Source organism: Geospiza fortis, unplaced genomic scaffold, assembly GCF_000277835.1.
Source record: "Geospiza fortis unplaced genomic scaffold, GeoFor_1.0 scaffold428, whole genome shotgun sequence".
Classification (NCBI taxonomy): domain Eukaryota; kingdom Metazoa; phylum Chordata; class Aves; order Passeriformes; family Thraupidae; genus Geospiza; species Geospiza fortis.
The window spans coordinates 778,785-804,053 of record NW_005054409.1 but is presented as its reverse complement, the minus strand read 5'-3'; the positions used below and the strand labels follow the sequence as shown (position 1 = coordinate 804,053).

At 42.2% G+C, this 25,269-nt stretch overlaps 1 protein-coding gene across 1 annotated transcript; it reads left to right on the top strand.

Moving 5' to 3' along the window:
* Nucleotides 1–7: 7 nt before the first annotated feature.
* Nucleotides 8–25,269, top strand: SEPHS1 (selenophosphate synthetase 1). Its single transcript, XM_005426284.2, has 9 exons — nucleotides 8–176; nucleotides 2,445–2,706; nucleotides 5,797–5,900; nucleotides 10,328–10,435; nucleotides 11,235–11,389; nucleotides 12,202–12,292; nucleotides 15,245–15,344; nucleotides 16,885–17,097; nucleotides 23,044–25,269. The coding sequence occupies exons 2-9, from the start codon at nucleotides 2,514–2,516 to the stop codon at nucleotides 23,256–23,258; spliced, it is 1,179 nt and encodes a 392-aa protein (XP_005426341.1). The 5' UTR covers nucleotides 8–176; nucleotides 2,445–2,513; the 3' UTR covers nucleotides 23,259–25,269.

Below are 25,269 nucleotides of genomic sequence, written 5' to 3'. Positions count from 1 at the left end.
GGCGAGGCCCCGGGGTTTCCCTCTAAAGGCAGCGGCTGGAAATTTAAGGTGTCCCGGAGCCATGTCTGCCCGCAGCGTTGCCCGCCGCATTCCCCGGATCGATGGTGGCTGCAGCGCCTCGCGTCGTGTGCCTCGGGCGGTCGGGCTGGCGCTGGGTGCGCTGGGGTTGGTTTGGGGTATGTACCTGGCTCCAGTTCTCCCTCCCTCCCCCCCCTTTTCGCTCCTGTGCTCCCCTCTCTCTGCTGTTGAGGAAGGCAAGGGTTAAGCTTTAGCTTTTAATATTTATTATGCCGCTCTTTTAAAGTAAGAAACGTCTGGGTTAGGAGGTGTTGTCTGCTGCTGGGGAGGGATGCTTGTCACTCACATCGCAGTGCTGCATGGACTGCCAGAATCGCAGAATGTTCTGACTTGCGAGGGACTCTCAAGTGCCATCAGTCCAGCTGCTGGCTCTGCACAGGACAGCCCCAAGAATCACACCTTGTGCCTGAGAGTTGTCTAAACTCTTCGTGAACTCCGCTAGGCTCGGTGCTGTGACCACCAAAGTCACCAAAAGCTGGGATGTTGCTCCTACGGGAGTCTGCGAATTACACAGTTGTGCGCAGCTTTAATCAGATCTTTAATAGAAAAGTTACCGTATTCTTGCACTGGGGATGTTTTCCATGAAATGAAATCATCTTGTTTGTTTCACGGGTTGTTTTCAAACGGGGGAACTGTGTCCCTACAGTTCCTGGTAGGCTGTGGCCTCTGCATCCATCCCTGTGTAAGTAGGCAGGGGAGTGCTAAGCTTATTGCACTTATTGGTTAGATGAAGGAAGATCTTGTGAGGCAAGCTGCTTTTTATAATTTTCTGAAATTAATTAGAATGAAGCGTTAAAAAAAGAATTAAGAAAAAAAAATCTCCCCTCCATGAAAGGCTTTTGTCTCCTATTTCTGTTGACAGGTTGTTTTCCAGACACTTCTTTTTTTTTTTTTTTAAAAGTGCTTAGTGTCTTGCATTGGAAGACAACGGCTAGGAACTGAATTCATTGCTCATCCAAGACACGTTCTTGTAACTAGAGTTTGGATTTCTGCCCGAGCCTAGGCTTTGGAAGATTTGTTTTAAATAAGTGCCACACCTCCCAGAGAAGGAGGGAAAACACAGTGAAGGGGAGTTGGGCTTCACATCAAAAAGTTCTCAGGGAACTTAAAACTTCAGTTCCTACAAATTACAGACAATAAATTGACTTAAAGGTTTATGGAACAGATGTGCTTGTTAGTAAGTTCTGTGGAGGGCAGATACAGCACAGTCTGTAGATTAACTTCTTTCCTTCATTTAGCGAAGTTGAACTTGGCAAATATGAGTCCCTTGAATTCTTCTTTTCAGCTTAACCTCATTAGGGCATGACCATCAGTATCAGGTTTTGTCAGTGATGCCACTGAACTCTGTTCTTGTTGCTATTACATAGGAACCTTGCTTTCTAAGAAACTGCTACTAGACAGATTGCTTTTAGTAATTCCTGAAAACTTGTTCTCTGAGAAAGATTAATTGTATTTTATCACAGCCGTTCCTGTTTAGAAGTCAGTGTCTCAGTTAGGCCTCTTATTAGTTTTGGAGTGTGGTGGATGTGAGTCAGAGTGGAAAAACGTTCTAAAATTAGACATGCATTGTTAAGAATTTTATTAAATGAATTGCATCAGTGTCTTTTTACATTACTATTTTAATGGACAATTCTCTGATTTTCCGTATCATTAGTTGACTAAAAAAGGGCTGAAGAGGCAAGAAACTTTTCAGCATTTTTTTGTCTGTGAACACGCTGAAAGGTAAACTGGCATGCTTGTAGGTGAACCACTCCACTTAAAAACAGCCTCTTTGTTCTTCTGCTACCTGTACCAACAGAACACCAGGACTGTGTTTTGTCATAAGGAGGACAGGTGTATTATGAAGCTTCAGGACTGAAGCAGAGCCATTATTTGAAAAGCATCCCATTTTTGAGATTAATATGTTAATGGCTAAAATCATGACCCCACAGTGAGCTGAGTACAAACAGATGTCTGTGCTGAGCATGCTGCAGGATCAGGGCCCAGGTTGCCTTTTGGCCTCTGTGCTCTGGGAACTATTATTTCTTTCATTACCTCTGTGTTAAATGAGGACAGTAAGTGTGTTAGATTCTTTTTTTAATGAAAACCTTACGCAGCATATCTGGAAAAGAGCTTAATTCTCTGATTCACCTGGTATAGTTGTAGTTTTAAATGTCAGAAGGTAGGATGAGGAGTCATCCCTTTGTAGTTGTAGGAAATGAGTTGTGTGAGATGTGCACACCTGTCTTAACAGGTGAACAACCACGATGAGCACTTTCTTTTTCTTTTAACTTGCACCATGTGGAAAACACGTTGTCTTGCAGGTCACAGGACTTTCCAATGTTCCCTTTTTTTTTTTTTAATTGTTATTTTTATTTTCCAATAAGACTGATCAGCAGAGAAACTGATCCCGTTGCTCTGGGCTGGGAGAGGCCGGCAGTCAGTGGGAGAGAACCATGTCTGTTCGGGAGTCCTTTAACCCAGAAAGTTACGAACTGGACAAGAGCTTCCGTCTGACCCGATTCACTGAACTGAAGGGCACAGGCTGCAAAGTGCCCCAGGATGTCTTACAGAAACTGCTTGAATCTCTACAAGAAAACCATTTTCAGGAAGATGAACAGTTCTTGGGGGCAGTTATGCCCAGGTTGGGTAAGTAGCTGCTGCTTGGGACATTGGTGGTCCTTCTGCTCGGTTTACTTAGTGACGCGATCACATTTGTGGTTTGTTCAACCAGTTTGAAAATTGTGTGTTGTATAATGCATGCACAGCATCCAGAAAGCTGTAGAATGAATCTCATGCTGTCATTTGTTGGCATCTGGGATACAAGAATATTATCTTAATTATTTAACATCCTGCAGTGCACTCAACTACAAAGGCAAAACACTCAGGAATGGCCATTGTGATGGGCACATGCTTAGGTGTTAGTCTGCTCCTCCCTTTCCCCCCAGTAGATGCTGTGCAAACTGAAATCCTCTCAGTTCATTTCTAGACTTTTATGTTCATGCATTGCATTTGGAATTTGATGCAATGGATGAATGAATTTGGATGACTCCCAGGTGAATTTCCCCTCTCCCTCCCCTCTGTTTCTGGGTCACAGAAAGTGAGCAAGAGAACTTCCTTGCTTCATCTGACTGGGAGCAAATTGTTTCACAGTTGTCATTTTTCCTTTGAGTCCTTTCCTTGTTCCCCACTCTAACTCTTTTGCTCACCTGTAGAAGCTGCCTGGGAAAGGCTGCCTTTCCAAGACCTCTGTGTTCTTGCCAGCTTCACTTTCTCTTTGATATTTGCACAATGATGCAAGCAATAAGGGAAAACAACCTGCACAAGCCACCTACATGGGGAACAGGGCAAACGTAGGTATTTTGATACCAGCTACTGTACCTAATATTGATATAGATAAATTAATGTAGATAATGTGTTTAATGACACTTTTAATTCTGTTTGTCTATTTACTCAGCCCTGCATATTCAATCTCTTTGCAGTGCAGAATGGTTTTTTCCCCTTAACTTAAGAATATCAATGGAGCATTTATTCTGAAGTTATTATCAGTTTAATGTCCAATAACCTTATTTAAAATTATATAAACATTACTAATTGTCTATTAGCAGGCTAACAGGCTGCAACCCACTATTCTGGTAGAGATTGAATATAATCAGAGATTAGGAAGGCACCCATGCTCTTGCTTAAACAATGGGGATCTTTGTATGAAGTATCTAAGCAGCGATTGTGTGTGAAGCTGGGGTGGCACTATAATTTAATATTCCCTGATAGAGGACACTTCCATCTTTTTTCATCCCCCAATTGCTATTTATATATATTTTTCTAGATTAAGTAAGCTGTTCACAGCAGCATTTCAGTTTGGCAGTTTTCTAAAATCAGCAATAGTTTGGTTTAGATTTCTTTTCTCTTACAAACTTACAGGCTCTAAACAATAATGCAACTGCTAGTAGACTTCTTCTACAGCTATATGAAAAGGTATAAAAGTAGATTTTATGCCATCAGTGTGTAGGTGTGATACTATGTAACAGAAAATCTGTTAGTAATAGAAGGTGAAGAGTTCAGATCTCTTTTAAAATGTGCTTTTGTGATGAGTATCCCTTTAGCAAATGTGTCTTTGGATAAGTTTGCCTTTGATGTCTTCTGCTAAAAAGCTATAGACACGTAACTTTGCCCCCTATGCATAGGCATCATGCTTTTGAAATGCAGTCAGGAGGGAGGTTGCCAGCAGCAGGTTCAAGCTCTCCCCTTTTTAGTTCTGCAAGAGATGTTACCCAGAGCAAACTTAAATACGACTGAGAGTAAAAAACTGCAAATCTGATGTTTATTCTCAGAGCTGTTACAGATCTGCAATCAGTCATGGCTCTGAACAGATTCACTTGTTATTCAGAGCTGTTTTGGTGGAACATTAACACAGCCTCAGAAGGACCATCATCCTAGCCCCTTGGTCTGTCTGTCAGAGTTGGTTTTGCAGCATTATGGCATGAACAGGTGAACTGAGGGCAAAACAGCTCCTGCACCTGAGCCACTTCTCTGTAACTGCTTATGTGCCCTTCCCTGGAGGCACTGGATGTCAGGCATAGTGGCTTGGGAGCTTCTGTGGAGATTGAGCAACCCTAAATTACTGCTTGAGAGCTTGTTAGTGCTCTTCCAAGGCAAGATCTCCTTCCTCTCTAGGCAGGGGAGGCAAGATCATCTCCATTTGTATACTGACTGCCTGGCAGACCTCTGTCCCCTCAGTAAGACTCAGATGACAGCAACTTGTTCCATCCCTGTACAGAACACTGCCAAACACTGGTTTGTAGCTCTTGCTAGGGTAGTGTGTTTCATTAATACATGGTGAAAAGTTCTTGTGTGACATCTGCTCCTTAAAAATGGGCTATTTTGAAGACTCTTGCCCTGTGAGGCATGCAGAGTAATTCCAGGTAGCTTGCTGCCAGCCCAGGAAGGAGGTAAGCTTCCTGCATTGCTGCAGGGCACAAGGCTATCCACAGGGGAGTGTGGCTCAGGCAGCATGTTGTGATTTGTCACCTGCCCCTTTGGTGTGGGCTCTTCCGTGGCAGCAAATGCTGGGAGGGTCTAATATCACATGTTCTGTTTGAAATACCCACTGCCAGGGAAAAGGTTGTGGTGCTCAGAGTTGTGGTGTTCTCCAAGGGGTTCTGTATCTGTCAGGTGCTCTGCCACCTTCCAGCCATGCCAGGCAAGGCTAATGCAGTTGCTAAAGCTTCAGATGGGTCAATCATCTTTCACCGAGGGCCTGGGCTGTGACTTGTGGAGTTCTTGTTCCTTCTGGAGTGAGGGAATGTCTTTTATGAGATGCTCTGTCCTTTCACAACTGTCACTGTGTTTTTGTTGAGATTGGAGTGGCAGGAAAACCTATTTGCTTTTGACAATATCAGTGTACTTAGTTCCTCTTAACTTTAAATGTACTTACATAAAAGCACAGATGTTCTTGATGTGCTGCTATGCTGCTGCAAAAGAATAAAAAACATTGTAGTTTAGTTCTTGCCTTCAGCCATTTGCACTTATGTTCAGTTCCAACTAGGAGTTTTCTTTCTTTGCTTGTTTTTTCCTCTTACTTGTGCTATGTGCTTTTTCTGGCAAAAGAATCTGCCTTGTCTGTTTAGGCAATGTTAGGAGTTGTATTTCACAGACATGTTTTATAAACTCTTTAGTTAAAAGCAACAGATTATTCAGGGCACAGTTACCCACCTCGCTCATGGATTTCTGTCTTTGCAGGAATTGGGATGGACACTTGTGTTATTCCATTAAGACATGGAGGTTTGTCATTAGTCCAGACGACAGATTATATTTATCCTATTGTGGATGACCCTTATATGATGGTAAGTTGGCTAAACTTGGTTCTTGGGTCTGTTGCTGATTCAGGCTTCTCACCAACCTGATGACAGTTCTGACATTTTCTTCTAGATGTGTGGTGCTATTTGTGTGATTAATTGCATTCAGAGTCTTTCCTAAATAGACATGTAGAGGGAAAGGCATCATTTCATCCTGGAATCTCCCATGTTGGCCAGGAATGCTGCAGTGCTGCTTTCTGTGTAGGTGGAAGTTGGGAGAACTGCCACATTTAATTCAGATTTCCCTTCATCTCTTGTTCTGTGGGATTTGGTTTGAAAAGCCCAAAAGGGGGAAAAAGAGCAGCCTGTGAAGTAGGAGAGAGTAAACTCCACTTACAAGCAGAACCACATTGTAATTGGCCTTTTTTGAGGTATTGAAATAACCAGGTAACCCATTAGAACTGGAAATACCCAATGTCAGTAGTTGGCAATGGCACCTGGCAATTTCAGAGTGCCTTCTGCACTCCAGCTGTCCTGTGGTGCTACCTCCACCTGAACATGGACACATTGAAATGACTGGAGGGAAGGTGTGTGCACCTTGGCCTTGGTTCATTCTGTGTTCCTGTCACATTTAGTCTGTCTCAGCAGAGATTCCTGCATGTGTGGCAGTGATCAGTATTGACTTTAACAGATCCTGGGAAACAAATGAGCTTTAAAAAATACTTTAATAAAGCTGTAAGGAAATGTTAAATGAAAGGTACTAGAATTTATGTTTTCTGCGGCTTGGATGTGACTCATTGCTTTTCTTGTTGTTGGTGTGACTGAATGTTTTATGTGCTGCTGTCAGTTTGTTTGCTCTGTAAGACCTCTCTGGTAGGTTTTGGACACAGTTTGAGATTGGGACCATCTTTTTCTTTTTTTTTTTTTTTTAGCATGCTTGACCACATGGTGTGCACATATGTAAGCCTAGCTCCTGTAATTTCTCTTCCAGGAGAGCTCTCTTTCTGCAAAGTGAGCTGCCAAAAATCTCAGGCTGGCCTCTGGAGTATGGAGTTGTTGAGCTCTCCTGAGAAATTTGATTCAAATGGGTTGCTTTAATATCATGTGGGAACTTGTCAGGGATCAGAGGAGAAAAAATATTTTGGAGATCTGTGTTCAAGTTTGTCGTCTGAGAAACTCTTTTCTCACCTTGTAACAGAAACTTGAGGGACAGTGTTGAAGGCTGTGATATAGGGGGAGGGTTGCTTTGTTTGGAGATACAAATGCCACAGGAGTAGATAGATGGGCCTGTGCCCAGATGAGGTTTAGGTCAGTGTGGTAGGAGTGGAATGTAAATTTGGCCTTAGTCCAGCTTCAGTGGTTGCATCATAGTTACAGTCTGTGCTGTGATCCACATGCACCAGCAGCTGTAACCTTGGTGCTGTCTAACTCTCAGATCCTTCACTTTTCATTCTTGAGGGCATTTATTTTAATCTGGTGGCTGGCCACTTCCTAATCTGTTTACATATGTGTATTTCTTCCTAAGAGCTAACGGAGGATGGGGATTCTGTCTCAAGCCTTCTTGCTGATCCAATCAATGATGATCCAGCAGGATATTGCTCCTAGACCCTCTGCTCAGACCTCTCTCTTGAGGGCAAGAGTACTCCAAGGGACAGTGTAGATTACCTCTTACTTGTGTGGACCAGTATTGGTTAGAGGACAGTCAAATACAGTTTGCCACGGGGTTTATGGGTGGTTGTTACAAGCAGAGGAGTTGTGAGACTTGGGAATTTTGAGTTGGGTGTCCAGGCTGTATAAAGGAGTGTGCTCTGCCCTCCTCTGCTCGAGAGATGCTGCTGCTACCCTGCTTCTCCAAGTGCTTCTTTCCCTGCTTTAAATCCAGGTGTCCCCTGACCCACACCTGTTGTTACTATGGTACCAGTATCACTCACCTGCAGTGCACACTCTCCTTGCCCTTCCCCTCAGTGTCCTTACCCAGGCACTTCTGAGTGGGTGTTCCCTGATCTAGTCTCTTCCTTTCTCTGTGCACAGAGTTTACCTGCAGCTCCTTAGCTGAATTGGAGGAGAGGAAGCAAAGAGGGAAAGCCAAAAGTGCAAATGAACTCCAAGCTGGGTGCTGTGACAGAAGGGATTAGGAAACAGCTGAGGAAGGCAAAACTGCTTGTGGACTCAGCTGAACTTCCTATTTCTGCTCCAGAAAACAGCTTTCACTCTCCTACTGCTTATTTTAAAACTAAGTTCTGCAGTTATATGCAAAATCATTCTTCCTTCTTTTCCTTTTTCTCCTTCACTTTCACTTTGTCCTTTGCTCAGTCCATGTGCAAAATTATCCCTAGGATGCACACCTGTAAAATCTGTACCAAGCATAGGATTTATTTAGCTTAAATGACTTATTAGAAAAGTTACAAGCAATCAAAAAAAGGTTTTGTAATAAGTATCAATCCGCTGGGACTAGTACTGGATACTGGCCTGTGTTGTAGCACTGTGGAGATACATATTTGAGTACAGGGACAGGGAATGGCTGCTTTGACAGAGTACATCTTTCCCCTTCCATCCAGGAACCTTTTTGTTGCTGTTTTAGGAACCTTTGCTCAAGACTGGAGATGGCTGTCTCATTCTTCAACCTTTGCCCTTACAAATAGTTCTTTGTATTGCACACAGACTTTGTGTTTCAGGGCACTGTGCAAGCAGGCAGGTGACCTGCCGGACCTGGCCAGGCTGACCCCTGTCTGTGAGCCCTGTGGGGTTGGCTGGTGTTCACAAGAGCCCTGTGTTGTTCTCTCTGCTCCTTCAGACTTGGGAATTGCACTTCCCTGAGTTTGTTTCCATAGTGGTTTTGGCAGTTGGCAAAGGCATTATTAGACTGACCTCTGACTATCAGAGGTATTGTCCTTATGGTTTTAAAAACCTATCTGTCATTCCTAACAGGGAACAAACCAGCAGTTTGCTTGGTAAATACTGAAGATAACAGAGAATGGCTTGATAGTTCCACAAAAGGGAAATGGCAGGCCTATAGAAATGTAACAGCTAATATCCATCAAATAGTGTAGTACACAAGTCTTTTCTTAATAGTTTAAAATTTAAATTATTAAAATATATTCCAGTTCCAAATATCAGAGATTCCCCTGATGCCACCAAAAACTCTTGAATTTATGGAAAACTTATTATATTTATTTGCGATGGAGATGTTTCATGTCATCAGCAAGTGAAGTAACTGCCTGAAAATATTACCTATTTGCAAATTGTATCAAATAAGCATGCTGTTGCTTTTACCATGGTGGTGTTGCCTTTGAACATAACGAAAAGCACAGACTTAAAATCATAAAGCAGGTGCTGGTTACAGTTCTGCAACTGTAAATCTAAAACACTTTCATAGAATGCATGGAGTCTTCCAGAGTAACACAACAGAATTTGTTTTGTATTTTAAAATATCTTACTGTCCCTTAGGGCACAGCCTGTAGGAGGAAATTCTGCATCTTCATCAGGAAACTTGATGTGTCATCTGTGCTGGGTTCGTACCTCAGAAACCCTGACTCAGATCCATTCATTTAGTAAAAGTAGAGTAACTAACCTCATGCAATGTGAGTGATGGCTTCTCAGTCCTGTCAGCTTCCTGACTTCTTAGAGCAATCTTCAGCAGACAGACAGTTTTGTCTCTTGTACAAGTTTTTGTTAGTGGAGATACTCACATGCAGACACAAGTCAGTAAAGTTGTTGGTGCTGTAGCAAAATTCAGCCTGATCTTGTCACCTGGAAAGTGCCAGATAAACACATAAATCTCTCTCACTGTGTGAGTGGTGGAGGTACACAGCTTCCCCCAGTGGTGGCAAATCCAGAGAGCCCTGAGCTTCTCTATTCCCTGTACATGCTGTCATCCCCAGAGCAGAGGAAGCAGCCCAGTGTGGGTGTGGGCTGGCAGCACAGCTGTATCCTCAGGGAAGAGGAGTTCTATCCTAGAAACTGAGGATTGCAGACATGGCCTCCAGAGTAGGGCAGGGAACAAACATCTTTCTCATCAAGGACCCGTCTCCTGCATATTCTGATGCACAAGTTCAGCAATATGTGCTTTTTAGATTAATTTCCTAGCAGTTGTGAGTTCCATGCCAAAGTTAACAAGAATTTACCATGTTAAGTAAACAGAGCTTGTTATCAGGGACAGACTGCTGATTTTAACTTCAGCCTCTCAGATTGGACATCCAGTGTGAACTCTGGGATTCCTGTGGAGTCAGTCGGAGAGAGTGCTGAGCAAGACAGCTGGGATGAATTCTCTCCATACCTATAAAAGGAAGGATACCTGCACTTCTAGATGGGCACATAATGGACCATACCACATCTCTAGCTGGGTTTCTTAATGCTGTGGAGTAAGAAGCTGTGTCAGAATGCAAACTCACACTGGAAGCTTTGCTTGTGGAAAGTGTTTAAACATTCACCAAGAGTGCTGCAGATTTTTTTTCTTGTCTCTCTTTGTTTTTCAGGGACGAATAGCGTGTGCCAATGTCCTAAGTGACCTTTATGCCATGGGGGTCACAGAATGCGACAACATGTTGATGCTCCTTGGAATCAGCAATAAAATGACAGATAGGGTAAGACTTTTGACACTTTTTCTTGAAGGAAGAGTCAAACAGCTAAATGTGCTCAGAATGTATTTACCTTTAGTGTATTTTCTCCTCAAAGTTTGAAGCTGTGTAAAGAAGAAATGGTCTTCTTGAGTGGCTTAGTTCATGGGATCTTGCCTCATAAACATTCTGAGGTCACATGCTAAAAGTTCAGTTTTTTGGGGCATTGTAATCTGCTGCCTTCATCCCCACCAAAATGGGGTGCCTCCTTCTATCAAAGGCCAGCATTTGATGGCCAATTCATCTGTCAATCTGGATAGATGATTATGGGTTGATTTTTGCTTTTTTTATTTTTTTGCCTTTTTTTTTGGTGTAAGAGATCAGCATGTATGTTTGTTTTGCTGTAGTAAAAAAGGAACATATATTCTTAGCAGGATGTAAGTTGAAACTTTGATGGGCAATGGAGCTCAAATGCCATCTTGGTTAAATGTTGCCTTTTAGCACTGCTCTGCTGTGGCTGTACCTGATTACAGCAGCAGGATAATTGTTCTGAGTTTCCAGAACTCTGATTACTCTTGTATGACCTTTTGAACAATGTTTCTTCAGTGTAAGAGTGTCTTTGCACCTCTTCTACACAGAGCTGTAAAACTGTAACTCTGTGGGATAACATGAAGTTTCAGGAGGCCAGACTCTTCCTAAGGGTTGCTTTTCTGTCATGAACTATTTGCCACGAGGGCATTTGGTTGGAGTGGTTAAAGCCTTGGACCTGTCTTGCAATGACTAGCACTGCTGTGTATGGAACTCTGACTTCTGTTTTGATCTCTAGGAAAGAGACAAAGTGATGCCTCTAATTATCCAGGGTTTCAAAGATGCAGCAGAAGAGGCAGGAACATCTGTTACTGGTGGCCAAACAGTGTTAAATCCCTGGATTGTTTTAGGAGGAGTGGCCACGACAGTCTGTCAGCCTAATGAATTTATAATGTAAGTTAAATCACTAAACAATCAAAGGCACTGGTCTGAGGGATACAGTAAAAATCCTTTAAGCACTGTGTTGTGATCTTGTGGTGTGTCTCTGATGAGTAAAGCAGTACCTTCTGCTTGCTTTTCTCCTTAGCACTCAACAAGATGCCACATCTCTTTGTACATATTTGCTTTTTTTTGAACAGGATGTCCTTTTACTTCCCACCCCCCAGTCCTTTTTGATCCTATTCTCTTTTTGACAGGAGAATTAACTGCCTAATCTATAAAGGCAGTGGAGATTGTTTTGAACATAAATTTCTGCCTCACTTATACATACATTTCTAAACCATGTCCCAATTATCCTGTTAGTGGCTGTAGAGAGCTACAGAACTGCTGTCTTTAGAGCATTCTGTCCATTTAACAGTAGCTGATTTTGAATGTCCCACTGTGGCATGTTATTCTATACAAATGAACTCCTTCATGATCTTAATGCTGGATATCTTATGCCCTGGGTAAAAAAGGTAAATTTTTTCCCTTATCCTCTCTTATGTCTTCTCAAACAATTTCAAAGACAAGATGTAATTTGGTGTGTGTCTGACTGCAAGCATTGTTTTTTCCAAGAAAGAAGGATTAGCACTTTTTAAACAAGTTTGCAGCATTTTCCTCAATAATACTGAGTGGCAATGAATCCCAAAGGGTAATTCTGCAATTAGTCAGTTTTTTAACTGTGCAGTAAGATGTGTGGGTCTGTGAAAATGTAATTATCAGCACTTATTCCTAATAACGTGTTTGAACCTCACTGTGTAGTTAATATATGAATTCTTTGTTTCCAGGCCAGACAATGCAGTGCCAGGAGATGTGCTTGTATTAACTAAACCCTTGGGAACACAAGTGGCTGTAGCTGTTCACCAGTGGCTAGATATTGTGAGTACACTACAAAAAAAAAAAGAAATAGGGAAGAGGTGTAAAGATGACCTTCCTCATTCCCTCAACATGACAAAGTTCAGCTCAGATGGGACTCATCTGTCACCTCTCTCCTCTTTCCTCCTTGATATGATCCAGCCTTCCCTACTTGTGTGTAACATTCCTTTGGAATCAAGGCAATTTACAATTTTGTGCTTAGTGAGCCCATCTTAATTGCACCTAATTCTTAGTTATTTCTCAGACATTGCTGTAATAACCAAAATTGTTTACTAACAGAACAACAGACTATCACCCTGGGCAACATTATGCCCTACTCCACCTGCCAAAGTAATTGGCAACACTTGCTGATGGCAGCTAGGCCAGGAATGGTCTCTCTGTGTTCTTGGGCTTTCTGTTTGTGTACATGGAAGTTTATCTGCGTTTCACATGTATTGCCCTGTGCATTCAGTAAGAATATTTCTAGCAGCGTTATGGATGTAGGCATACTTCCATCTGTTACTTCAGGCAAAAATGTAACTACTGAACTGAAAAGTAACTGCAAAATTGGCATCTGCTTATGTTGTCTGGCTCCCTGTACGTGACTTCCAAATTATAACTGCTCAGTTTACACTCTAAAAAGATGCATCTTTTCTACTTTTGGGACTCCTGAGCCAAAAGACTGGCAGAGGAGTGAGCTGGAATCTACTTTGGTTTGGCTGTTGGCCACTGCATTGTCAGATGAATTCTAATTAACCCAGCTAGTGTTAGCAAAGTGGGAGAGAACCAGCTTAAGCCTTCATTGGAGTCTGCAGTGTGAGCAGCAAGGGAAAAATATTTTTCTCCTTCTTCATAGGGTCTGGCCTAGCAACTTTGACCTCTTCAGAATCCTGTGTTTTCCACAGATACAAGGATCAGGGCCTCAGATAATCTTGATATGAAAATGAAGTGAAACAAGGTCTCAATTCCATAGTATGTTTTCTGCCCATAATCTTACTTCTTAACATATCTTCTTGTTGTACTTATGAGCAGACTTGCAAATTAAGGCTATTCTGAATTTCCACATATTTCAAATACTACTAATTTCCTCAACTGTCAAACAGAAAAACCTGGTCTGAAAAATGAGGACAGCCAGGAAATCAATACTGCTATTATTATGTGTAAGCAGAATATATCTTTGATTGTGGTAGGAAAATTTCTGAGTAGCTATGCTACCTTTTCTTTAGCTTTGTTTTGTGAAAGCGCAGGGAAAGTGAAACTAGAATTAATTACCCATCACAAATCCACCTGTAAATCAACTTTTGGTGGGGAATTGAACTTCATATTAAAAAGTGTGTGGGAGAAGGTATAGTATAGCAAGTTTATGCACAGGCAAGAAAGGCAAACTGGAGTGTAGAGGTATGCATGCTTAAAGGCACGAAAGGGGCTGGGATGTGCTCCTTCAGAGAGGGTTGTCTTGCTCTTTGCTGTTGTCTACAGACCCTTCCTATTTGGAAATCCAATCTTGCTTTTATAACGTGTTTGGGAGTTTTTTGCAATTTTTTCCGCCCTAATTCCCTGTTGACTAACCCCAGTACTTTGATTGCTGTAGTGGAGAGAGGGATTTTCCTCCAATTCATATCTTACCTGTGTTTGTGGCTCTTCTGCCCTCAGCCTTGAATTCTGCTTCCACATTGTTTGTGATTGCCATTGCCATCATCTGACCAGTTTCTGTCCTGTGATCAGCCTCAGAACTGTTTTTGAAACCTAAGGCAGAATGACTGCTCACATTTTTTTCAGTCGTTCCCAGAGTAAGAATAATCACTATTCTGTCATCTCTGTAACAGCCACATCTTATTTTTGACTTGGTCTCTCATTTGTGTAAACAAAAATGCTTTTCTTTGATTGGTAGATCCAGTTCAACCTAATATCAGAAACTCTGGTCCCACTGCCATTGTTCCTTGCTCTTAAACAATTTATTTATTTTGGCTGACCAATCTTTCCCCCTTTTGCCATTTCTGGATTCTCTCTTACATCCCTTGAAGTCAGCACTCATTTGTTAAGACAAGATCCTTCCCAGTGTAGCATCACCTACCATTTCTTAGTAGTTCCTGCACCTTTTGTTAAGTAAGATGTTTGTTCTATACATTTACGCTATGGAATGGCAGTGTAAGTATTGTGTCTTCAAAAATCCTGTGTTTTCTGACTTTCAGTTCTCTGTAATTTTATTTTCACTGAAAAAAAAAGAAAAAAAAAGTTAAATCACTTGCAGTGTGGCTTTTAAAAATAAAATAGTTGCTTTGTTTCATTCTGGATCTGGAATCACTTCAGCTTCAAATGAAACAATTACCCTCTGTAAAGGTACTGTTTCCTAAATTGTTGTGAAACCCTTCTGGGATAAAGAGCATTTATGGGAATATGATGAAGGGATGAGACCATACCAGACACTGGAGAATGGGTGGAAGATGCTGGTATTAAATTGTAAAGGAGGCTTATGAAACTGCCTTAATCCTAAACTAGAGTGATTATATCCTGCCTTAGCATACATTCCTCTGACCAGGACTGGTGGATATCAATGGTCTTTCCTCATCAAAGTGCCCAGGTGTGAAGTCAAGAACAATCTCTTAAAAACCCAAGAAGCCAGAAATCACAAATCTCAACATCTGGCAACAAAGTTTTTTGGTTTTTTTTTTTTTAATTTGGCTGTGGGAGTTCAATCCAGAGAGTTGCCTTGAGGGAGTTCTTCCCCTAGAATAGTTTATTCCACGCCACTCAGCTGCTGGAAGTAGCATATGAAGTACTTCATGCCTAATAGATCTTTAAATGAACTTTGCTGGGGTACAGCAGACTAAGGCACACTGGAACATTTTCCCCCTCTTTAGCTGTTAAAAAAAAGTACATTTTGGATTAAGGGTTTGGGGTTTTTTAAGTGGTCAGGGTGTGTTTTAAAATATACAGCTGCAAATCTAAAAGAAACATTTTTATTTCATCCATTAGCCTGAAAAATGGAATAAAATCAAACTGGTGGTAACGCAGGAAGATGTAGAACTAGCATATCAGGAGGCAATGATGAATATGGCACGGCTGAACAGGACAGGTAAGAAGAGATGTGTGTGTTGGGAGGGGTTGTGAGTATTTCCAATTCCATATCAATTTCATTTCAGTGCTTTGGGCAATTGTGACACAGCCACTTTGTCCCTTTCATTCTGCCCCATTTCTCTGCTGTTCAGTGTTAGCAAAACCAGCAAATTAAAATCAAACGCTCTCTTGTAATTATGCAGCAAAAACACAAAGCTGCTGGATATGATTATGACTCATGTGAGTGCTGCAAGTAACATCCCAGTGAATTAAAGAATGTTTTAAAGCAAAAAATATTGGATTTGTTCCTTATTCTCTTGCATAGAGAAGGCCTGGCTGTGATAAGATTAAAAGAATTTAAAATAGAATAAAAAAAGAAAAGTTTTATAAGCTTCAATTTAAATTTTGATTTAAAAAAAATTACTTTGTTCTAATTCGGTCTTGTACTATGTTTTCCGCAGTGTGGAGTATATATGTGGAATATACTTTTTTTCCTGTTTGTCTTTTTCCTGTTCCTGTAGTGGGTTTTTTGTTTTGATTTTTTTTTCTTTGAATTTTGGTAGAGGAAAGGTTCTGCTTTTGCCCTAGAAGTTTTAATCCAGGATTTCCCTTCTTTGTTCAAAGTATCTTTTGGAAGAGTGGAGAATTAAATATTTCCTTACTTACTTCTCACTTGAAGGAACAAGCATAGTTAAATATCACTTTTCGCATTTATTCAGTTTTCATTTCTTATGTCATCCCCCTGGTTTTTCATTCTTTGTCAAAGCCTTCCAGGAAAGATAAGTGACCAGCATTGCCTTATGGAAAAGAACTCGGTCCTGCTTCTGCACTGGGAAGCACCCAAAGAAAGTCAAAGTGTTCTCGGTTTTGTTTTTCTCTACTCTTGTCAGACACCTTTAACAAGACTTAAATACTTTTAACTGGTGCTATTGTCCTGCAAGCAGGGGTGCCCTTTTCCCACCCTAGAGCTGCAAATGTGTAGGAATTTCATGAATGTACAGGTGGGGAGGCTGGGCCCCTTCCCCCACAGCTGCAGGCTTTGTTCTTCAGCTCTTAAACTTCGAGTGTCCACATCTCAAGTTCTGATGTCACCGTTGCAGGGCGGCAGGGCAAGAGGTGTGAGAAGACTGAGCTGTGTCTGCTCCTTGCCCTTAGTGGAGCAAAGCTGAGCTCAGAACCTCCCTGGCCCTCAGCTTTGGGAAGTTTGGATCTGAAGCAAACCCCTGTTTCTTAGACTGCCAATATAAATGAGTAGCTAACGTGATAAATTAGTAGTAAACGTGTCTAATAGCCCATGCTCATAAATGCAACTTCCATGACAGATTCTCAGCATGATTTAATGTCTTAAATACAGATTGAATTTTTTAAGTGTTACATGCACTGCTGGTGAATTCCAGTTCTCTTCAAGCATGATTTTATTTTATTTATTTATTTAACCCAACCTGGTTTGCATTAAAGGTACACAACTTCATTTGGACTGTGCACAATATTGCTAAAGCACTTTCCTGATAATTGGGTATTTTCTGATGTGGTGTTCTTTCCCCCTCCCTCCCCTGTAGCTGCTGGCCTCATGCACACGTTCAATGCACATGCAGCTACAGACATCACAGGGTTTGGGATCCTGGGCCATGCACAGAACCTTGCCAAGCAGCAGCGGAACGAGGTGTCCTTCGTCATCCACAACCTCCCCGTCCTGGCCAAGATGGCTGCTGTCAGTAAGGCCTGTGGCAACATGTTCGGCCTCATGCATGGCACTTGTCCAGAGACTTCAGGTAAGTGACAGCTGTGCCACCCTTTTCCTTTCCTTTGAAATAAATAGGGCAGGAGATCCTTCTACTTTTTAATGCCTTTATTAAAAACCAGCTCGGGTGGGAAGAGCCAGCAGGTCGCGCTCACACCGCTGCTGCTCCCAGGAGTGGCACGGAGGAGGAGGAGGAAGAGTGCAGCTTTGTCTGATGGTCTGTAGGCAGAACTGGGACTTCCATCCTCACGAGAGCATCAGAAGATTCCCAGTTTTTCAGTTTGACATTCGAGCTCCTCTTTCTAGCCGACATATTTTTAGGTTAGGGTGAAAGGTAAAAAGGGTCTTAGCAGACACTGGAGTCCATTCCTCACCTCTAGACATTACTTGGGTCTCTTAATTCCATGGTGGCTCGTTGTTTTAGGGGTTTTTCCTGATAGATTTGGTGAGGTGTTTCCTCATTTGCATACCAGCCCCAATGTCACCTCCTCCTCAAAGTCCCAGGTGCCATTTTCCAGGAAGCAGCAGGGTGGTACTCGACAAAGGGGGATTTCTAACCATCAACAACAGGTAATTAAAGAAAAACTATTAACAACAGGTGATTACAACATGAAATTATTAACAACAAATAGTTAGAACTCCAACTTAGCAGCAATTGGTTTAACCTGTTAACTCTGCAACCTTTAAAAAAAATGGACAACTTTTCTACTCATAACACCCTACACCTGCACCTCAGAATTCCTTTTCAAACGCACAAATTGGTGCTGTGTGTTCAGAGTCACAGTTGGTTTGGCACTTGGCCAGGCTAATTAGCAGCAGCCATGCAGCTGTTCACAACTGACTCCTTCAGCTGGACTTGCAAACCAACATCCTGTCCTGTCTTCTGCTCCCATATGGAACACTGTTACAGAAACCCTGCAACCCTCCAGTTTGCAGTTAGAAGTTAGTGATGATTCAGAATTCTTTTGAAACTCTGTTAACTGCAGAACATTGGATATCTGGAAATTCCACCACACCTGGCACAGTGTTCTCAAAAGCAAAGTCGCTGGCAGTAGTTTTGCCTGGCAGAGGATGGTGTTTGGTTTGGTACTATAAAATTTAGTGTTGGGTGGGCCAGTGTTGGCAGCTGAGGCCTTCTCTGTCCATAGCATACAGACATCCAAGAATCCACCTTACAGCTTTTCTCCTCTACTTGTATGAAATCTGATTTTAGAGATTGTGACAAGCAGCAGAGAAATCAGTGTTGCTTTCTGACCCATTTATTACTTGAGTTTAATAAGGCTGCCACTTGTGACAGTGAGTACAACAGACTGCACTGAAAACCTGGCTATGGAGAAAAACAGAGTCATCAGGTGATGAGAACTTCTGATGGTTTTTAAGTTGCCTTATTAAGAGTAGGCTCTTCTCTGATGAGCATGATCACTGTCATCTGCTGGATGTCTTTCTACTTAACTTTTGTTCTCAGTCTTTTGTTTAATTTTATTTTTTCGAGTTTAGTCTGACTCTTCTTTCTCTTTGGGAGATGGAGAGATGTAGCAACACATCTGTCTTTTTCTCCTGTTTCATTTCCCTGCCATCTTCTGGTTCTTCAGAAGTGTTACCCACATTCTCTGCAGTTCACAACATAGGGGGCCCCTTGAAGCAAAACATTTGGAAGATTTGGAAAAAAGCATCACAGTGAGAGCAATAAACTTTTCCCCTAGTGAATACATAACTTACCCTGATCTGCTGACTTGTTCCTTGGCCCTCTGTGCTTGAGCAGACACTCTGTCCTACAGAGACTGTGTGGCTCAGATGATGTGTAACAGGATATGGGACATGAACCCTTTCCAAATCCAGAGTCAGTCAGAAGGGAGCAGAAATATCTGGTGGCAGCTTGGCAAGCTGTGTCAATAAGGTTGGTAATACCAGTCAGATTCTTAAAACCCAGGAGCCCACATAGCTGGAGTGCTGGTACATTTATTATTTGGTAAAAGCCCAAAAAATGGCATGATACAGAGCTGGAACTGCAAGGTGCCTTTCCAGGTGAGTGGCTGTAGTAGAGGTTTGGATAGCAGTTGGTGTGGGAATGGTTTAGCTGCAGACCAAGTGCTTACATCTTCAGAGCTGCCTGTCCTGCACCTTGGGGATACCCAATTCTCTTTTCACTGCAGGAATGTAAAACAGTGCAGATGGATGCACTGCCAGGAAGTGGGAAATGCTTGACTTCAGAATCTCTTCTGGGAGTGAGAGCAAGAGGTCTTTTTGAAATGCTGAGCAGCTAGCATTGTGCAGAGATGGATGATGATGGGAAAAACAGCCAGACAGATCTGGTTGGTGGTGAACTGCGGGTGCCTCAAAACACATCTGTCTGATTTGATCACAGCGCTGTGTTTCTCGCATTAGAGGTGGCCACAGGGATTTGTCACAGGGCAGTGTCTGCCAGATCCCCAAAAACGATCTGTAGCCATGTGGACACACTGGCCAGGAAGCTGAATAACCACCCACAGGCTTCAGGCTTGCACTGCAGGGCCTGGTGAGTGTCAGCAGTGTGAGCTGGGCAGGCTCTGCTGGCATGGCTCGTTGGCATTCAGACCAGGCTGTTTGCACTCCTCCTGTCCTGGCCTTGATTTATGTGAAGGCCAAGGCCTGCCTTGCTGTGCCTGATACCCAGCTGTGGAGAGGCCTGCTGGGGCTGCTCAAGGCTCTGCTCCCTCTGACACTTCTTCTCTGTTGGCTTCAACTTCTAGACACGCTCTGTCTGTAGCTTCTTCATCTGGGAACAGATGTTTTTCAGCTGAGTGCACAGGCAATAAGAAATTTACTGGAAAACTATTTGAATGGATTTTAAGCTTATTGAGTTGGGTTTTTTTCCCCCTATGTGCATTTGCTGGGCACCTGTTGACAAAAGCCAGTGTTGAAAAGATGTATTATGTCATCTGTTCCATCCTTCAGGCACTCTTGCTAATGGTGTAGTCTCCTAAAATTGCACTTTTATATGATTGTGCACTCTCTTTTAGGGAACTCGTTGGTAATGGTTAAATTTGCAATTGTGCATTTGGTTTCAAAAGAATCAGTTGTTTGTTAGAGTGGTAACTTGCAGAGATAAGTCAGAGTTACTGTGTTTGGGATATTGATACATGTATGTATTTTTCAGTCCTAATAACTTTGGATGGTGTCAGATGACTCTTTTAGTGTAGTAGAGGTATCTCAGCAACTTGCTATTTGTGGAGATTGGGTGGAAATAGGCAGATGGATGGAAAAGAAGGAAGGGCTGTGTCAGTGCCTGACAAGAGGCAAGGCTAATGATGTCATCCTGCTATAAGTCATTGTGGGAGAAAGCCATTAGCAGGAGCAAGGACTTGGTTTTGATTCATGAACTATTTGTATCTCTGCTCTTAATTACAGAGCTTTGTCTGGCCTGCTTTTGAAGTGTTCTGTGTCTACTTCCCTGCTTGAAATACTACTTGTTAAAACCAGCAACGTTCAAACCCTCTTAAAAAAAAAGCCTTTTGTTCTTACAGAGATAAGCCAGGACAGCCACCAAATATCTGCATCCTTTCAATCCCCAAAAAGCAGAGCAGCTGGGAATGCCAAGAACACAGACTAGCCTAAAAAACACCTTAATTACCCAAAGGGTTAAAGAAACTGGTCAGTGTACCAGAGAAATAACTATAATCCTGCATACAGGAAGCCTGCTGCTGGTTGAGGATAGCCCATTGCCTTTTTAAGCATTATTGATCAGACTGGGATGTAGCCAGCAGGTGGGAAGTGATTTTTTTTTTCCCACTGGAAACTGGGGTTTTTTTCATGTTTTTGGTCTTGCCAGAGAATAGTAAGAGGATGTGTGTACAAGTGATACAAAATTGCAGGAAGAGCATGTGTGTGAAAAAAAAAATTTGAGTGAAGATTACTTTTCTGCTCTTTCTTGTTTCCTTTTTATACCATACTTGCACATCTCCCTTCTGGCTACTTTGCACCTTCTCTGCACTGCCACTTTCACACATCTCCCCTGACTCACTTGCACCATGACATAAGTTTCTGTTCAATTGAATTGAGAGCTTTCCATGGGAATGTCACATAATTCCTTTGCAATTGATTTGTCTGTTACATCTGGAGTAGTTACAGCCACTGTCATTCAAGCTGATGGGTTTGTTGTTGTTGTGTTGATGGAAATACTGGGATATTATTTTGAAATGTCAGGTAGGCATTTTTTTGCTGGCACACTTTTCTTCATACAGAATCTAAGAAAATCACTTTCACACTTCCATTTACCCTTTTAATTAACTCCTCCTGTTCAGTAGCTGCTTGTTCATGGCCCTAAATGAAAAGTGTCTTTAGTCACCACGAGGGGACTGTGTGCTCAGAAGAGCAAACGTCAATGTGCCCACTGTGCTGAGGAGTTGCCTGTGGAGGAGGAGGATGTGGCACCCGAGCGCAGGTGACCTGCTCAGCCCAGGGTGACCTGGTGGGCAGGTGGTGGCCCTTTGCCCCAGGGCTGGCTCAGAGCTGGTGGTAGAACTTGTGAGGATGAGAATGCTTTGGGTCAAAGAGAAGTGAGGCTCAGCATGTGCCCAAATTCCTCGGTGTGTGAATCTCCTCTCTCCCTGTGTTCTCCAAACATTTTCAATTCACTTGCCAACCTATCTTTTTCAGTGCTTTGGGATTCTAAGAATGGAAGTGCTTTTGGGTTTAATTGTGGAATGGTGAGCTTGCTAACTCATTACTGTGCTGCTTCTGAAAGCCTTCATTAGTAAATGAAGTAATTTCAATTGTGTCTGAGAAAAAAAACTTACAGGAAAGGCTAAAAAGGTTAGAAAATTATCAGTCAGAGGGGTCACAAGGGCAGTCACAGGGAGCACTGGATCAGGCCTGTGCTTCATGTTCTGCCTCTTGCATTCTCAGCAGGGCAGTGGTCTCTGCTTTGATGAATGATTTCATTGCAGGCAATGGGATTACTCACAGAATCAGCTGCCACCAATATGTGGTTACAGGTATCTGCATATGACCTTTATCCAAAATGTTGCTGTGTAGAGGCACTCTGCACTCCTGTGAGGAAGGTCACAATGCTGGTGTTCTTTCAGTATGTCATTTGTTGGCATCAGTACCACGTCCTTTTGCCAACATCTTTTGTGTGTATTTGGCTTCATTTAGAGGAAACTAAACACTGCATTCAGGCACAGACATCTTGCTGTAGAGCCAGAGCTCGGACTTCTCCTGTGTCTTTTCTTGGAGTCTTTGGAGTTCAGCAGACTCCACTGAAGTCACCAAGTGCTTGTCCAAGTAGGGCTCTGGCATGAAATAAATAGGGCAGGAGATCTTTCTCCTTTTAATGCCTTTATTAAAAATCGGCTCGGGTGGGAAGAACCGGCGGGTCGTGCTCATGCCGCTGCTGCTTCCAGGAGTGGCACGGAGGAGGAGGAGGAAGAGTGCAGCTTTGTCCACTGGTCTGCAGGCAGAGCTGGGACTTCTGTCCTCACAAAAGCACCAGGAGATTCCCAGTTTTTCAGTTTGACGTTCGAGGTCCTCTTTCTAGCCGACTTCTTTTTAGGTTAGGGTGAAAGGTAAAAAGGGTCTTAGCGGATACTGGATTCTGTTCCTCACCTCTAGATATCACTTCAACCCCTCAATTCCATGTTGGCTCCTTGTTTCTAGGGGTTTTTGTTAGGTTTGGTGAGGGGCTTCTTCCTTTGCATGCCAGCCCTGATGTCCCCTCCTGTTCACCATCCTGGGTGCCATCCTCCAGGAAGCAGCAGGGTGTACTCGACAAAAAAGGGGAATTCCCAACCATCAACAACAGGTAGTTAACGAAAAACTATTAACAACAGGTGATAACAACAACAAACAGTTAGAACTCCACCCTGGCAGTAACTGGCCCAACCTGTGAACTCTGCAACCTTTTAAAAAACTGGGCAACTTTTCTACTCATAACATGGCAGACCAAGGCTGAAATACTTTTCAGCCAGATGTTCTGATGCTCTGCTCTCTTTCTTTGCAGGAGGCCTCCTCATCTGCCTACCACGAGAGCAGGCAGCACGTTTCTGCGCCGAGATCAAGTCCCCAAAATACGGCGAGGGCCACCAGGCGTGGATTATCGGCATTGTGGAGAAGGGCAATCGCACGGCCAGGATCATCGACAAACCCCGGATCATTGAAGTGGCACCACAGGTGGCCACTCAGAACGTGAACCCCACGCCCGGTGCCACCTCTTAATAGAGATGAAATAGCTGTTTGTTTTTGAATAGATCTATTCCCTTATCATCCTACAATTTAAAGAACTGTAAAAAGAAAAGAAAACTTGTGTCTGCACATCTGGTGGCCTTAGGTCAGTTTATGAGTGGATACAAATAATAAAATCCATTGCCTTTTTTTCCTGTTACATTAACTGAAGATGCACCTAATCTTGAGGCAGCTTCTGAGTTGAGAATTATATTGTTATCCAATACTGTTGATTCATTTTGAATCTTTAGACACTTATCTCTTGCCGCATAGGCTCTTTTTAAAGGTGCTTTCACGTAGCACAGACATTACCAGTAGTAGTGTCGAATAGCAGTTTGTGTCCTTTCATTATGTGTATATTTATCATGAATCTAATTTTGATGCCTTGAGTGATATTCCAGAAAGGCAATAAATTGACAAGACATACAGTGGGTTACCCAGTAGTAAGAGGTTGCATGATTGCATTCAATCTTCGATTAAAAAAAAATAAATATTTTATTTTCTGAATTTTTTTGGTAAAGTTCAGTCTTACCAAGAGCATCTATGACCCTGGACATTGCTTGGTAGTGCACTCAGTTTAAACAGCAAGTGCTGACTTTTTGCATGGAAAGCGCTTCAGAGTCGAAGGAGTAATTTTGAATTTCATTATTTGTAGACCTGACAATATTTACTGTATTATCAATGATTGTTTTCTTTATTGATAGTAAGGACAAATAAATCTTCTTTTTTTTTTTTTTTTTGCAACGTGATTGGATGTGCTATAGTGCAACAAAGGTTTTGCAGACCAAAAGGAGGTTACTGTATAATATTCATTTACAATTCACTATATAAATAACTACACAAATAATTTTTAAATATAATCAAACTAAAATAAACCTCTGTTCTGTGGATGGTAGTGTTTAATACATTTTATATTTTGTATAGTGATTACAAGCCTTTTTTGTTTCTTTAAAATCAGCAGCTGTTTAGTATAATTCTTAGTATTATTTTGTTCTTGGCTCAATACAATTTTCTGCACGCTTTTGTGATCTGTGTTTAAAACCAACATTGCCAACAATGCAGCTTGAACTTAAGCTTGTTATTCAAAATAAATATTTAATTTTTTTTATTGCTCTTGTATAAGTGCATGAACTTTTTTGATTCCTATCTGAATTATTCACTAGAAAGAGGAGAAATCCTAATTTTTAAAAATTATATTGCATGTGTGATTATATTGATAATTGTGATCACTCCTTGAATCAGTTCTCCAAGCTGTGATGTCCAGTGGTAACCTCGAGTAAAGCTGAGGGCAAGTAGGTTATCTCCAAGTATATTACCCACTTGATTTTGTTTATTTTACTTACCAGCACCAAGCCTGCAACATTTTGAATTGTTTCCCCTGCAAGTGCTGCTGTGCCTGCTGTCAGCAAGAGGAGGGCTCGTGGAGGGGATGCTGGAGCCCCTGTTTGCCCAGCCAGCACGGGGAGCTGCCCCTTGCAGCAGCCTCAGCGCTGACCCCGCTCTGCCCAGACACTCCCTGCTGTCCTGAACTGCGCTGAACCCGCTCCTGAAGCTTCTCCCACGTTCTGGAATTTGCTCCTTGATACTCAGACCAGCAAGAAGAAAATCTTGGATAATTGTTACTGCAGCAAGAATTACAAAGGTTTCCATCTATAAAAAATGAGTTACTGGGTCAGATCAAGTCTTGCATCATGCACGGTTTAAATTTCCAGTCTTCCTCTAATGGCATCTCTGGCAAACCTTGGCTCATCTTCTTTCCACTCAGTAGTGTTTTTAACAGACACCTTTTGCAAAGCTAGAATGTTTTTTTTTTTAATTCCCCTCTTGTGAATGGCTTAAACCACACAGTCCCTCATGCTCCTTTTCCTGGAAAAGAAGTCTGAGAGTTGTGGGTTCACCACAAAAACCTCAAAGCAGTAACCAAGTTTTTGACTTTGCTTTGAGAAAAAACCCTCAAAAACTTAGGTTGTTCATGGCAGTTCTGAAAATAAAGTATCAAAAACCA

Excerpts from the sequence above, each read along its gene's own strand:
- SEPHS1 (XM_005426284.2), top strand. The coding sequence starts at position 2,514 with ATGTCTGTTCGGGAGTCCTTTAACCCAGAAAGTTACGAACTGGACAAG. Across the intron at positions 5,901-10,327 it reads TGGATGACCCTTATATGATG|GGACGAATAGCGTGTGCCAA; the intron begins GTAAGTTGGCTA and ends TTTGTTTTTCAG. Across the intron at positions 10,436-11,234 it reads GCAATAAAATGACAGATAGG|GAAAGAGACAAAGTGATGCC; the intron begins GTAAGACTTTTG and ends TTTGATCTCTAG.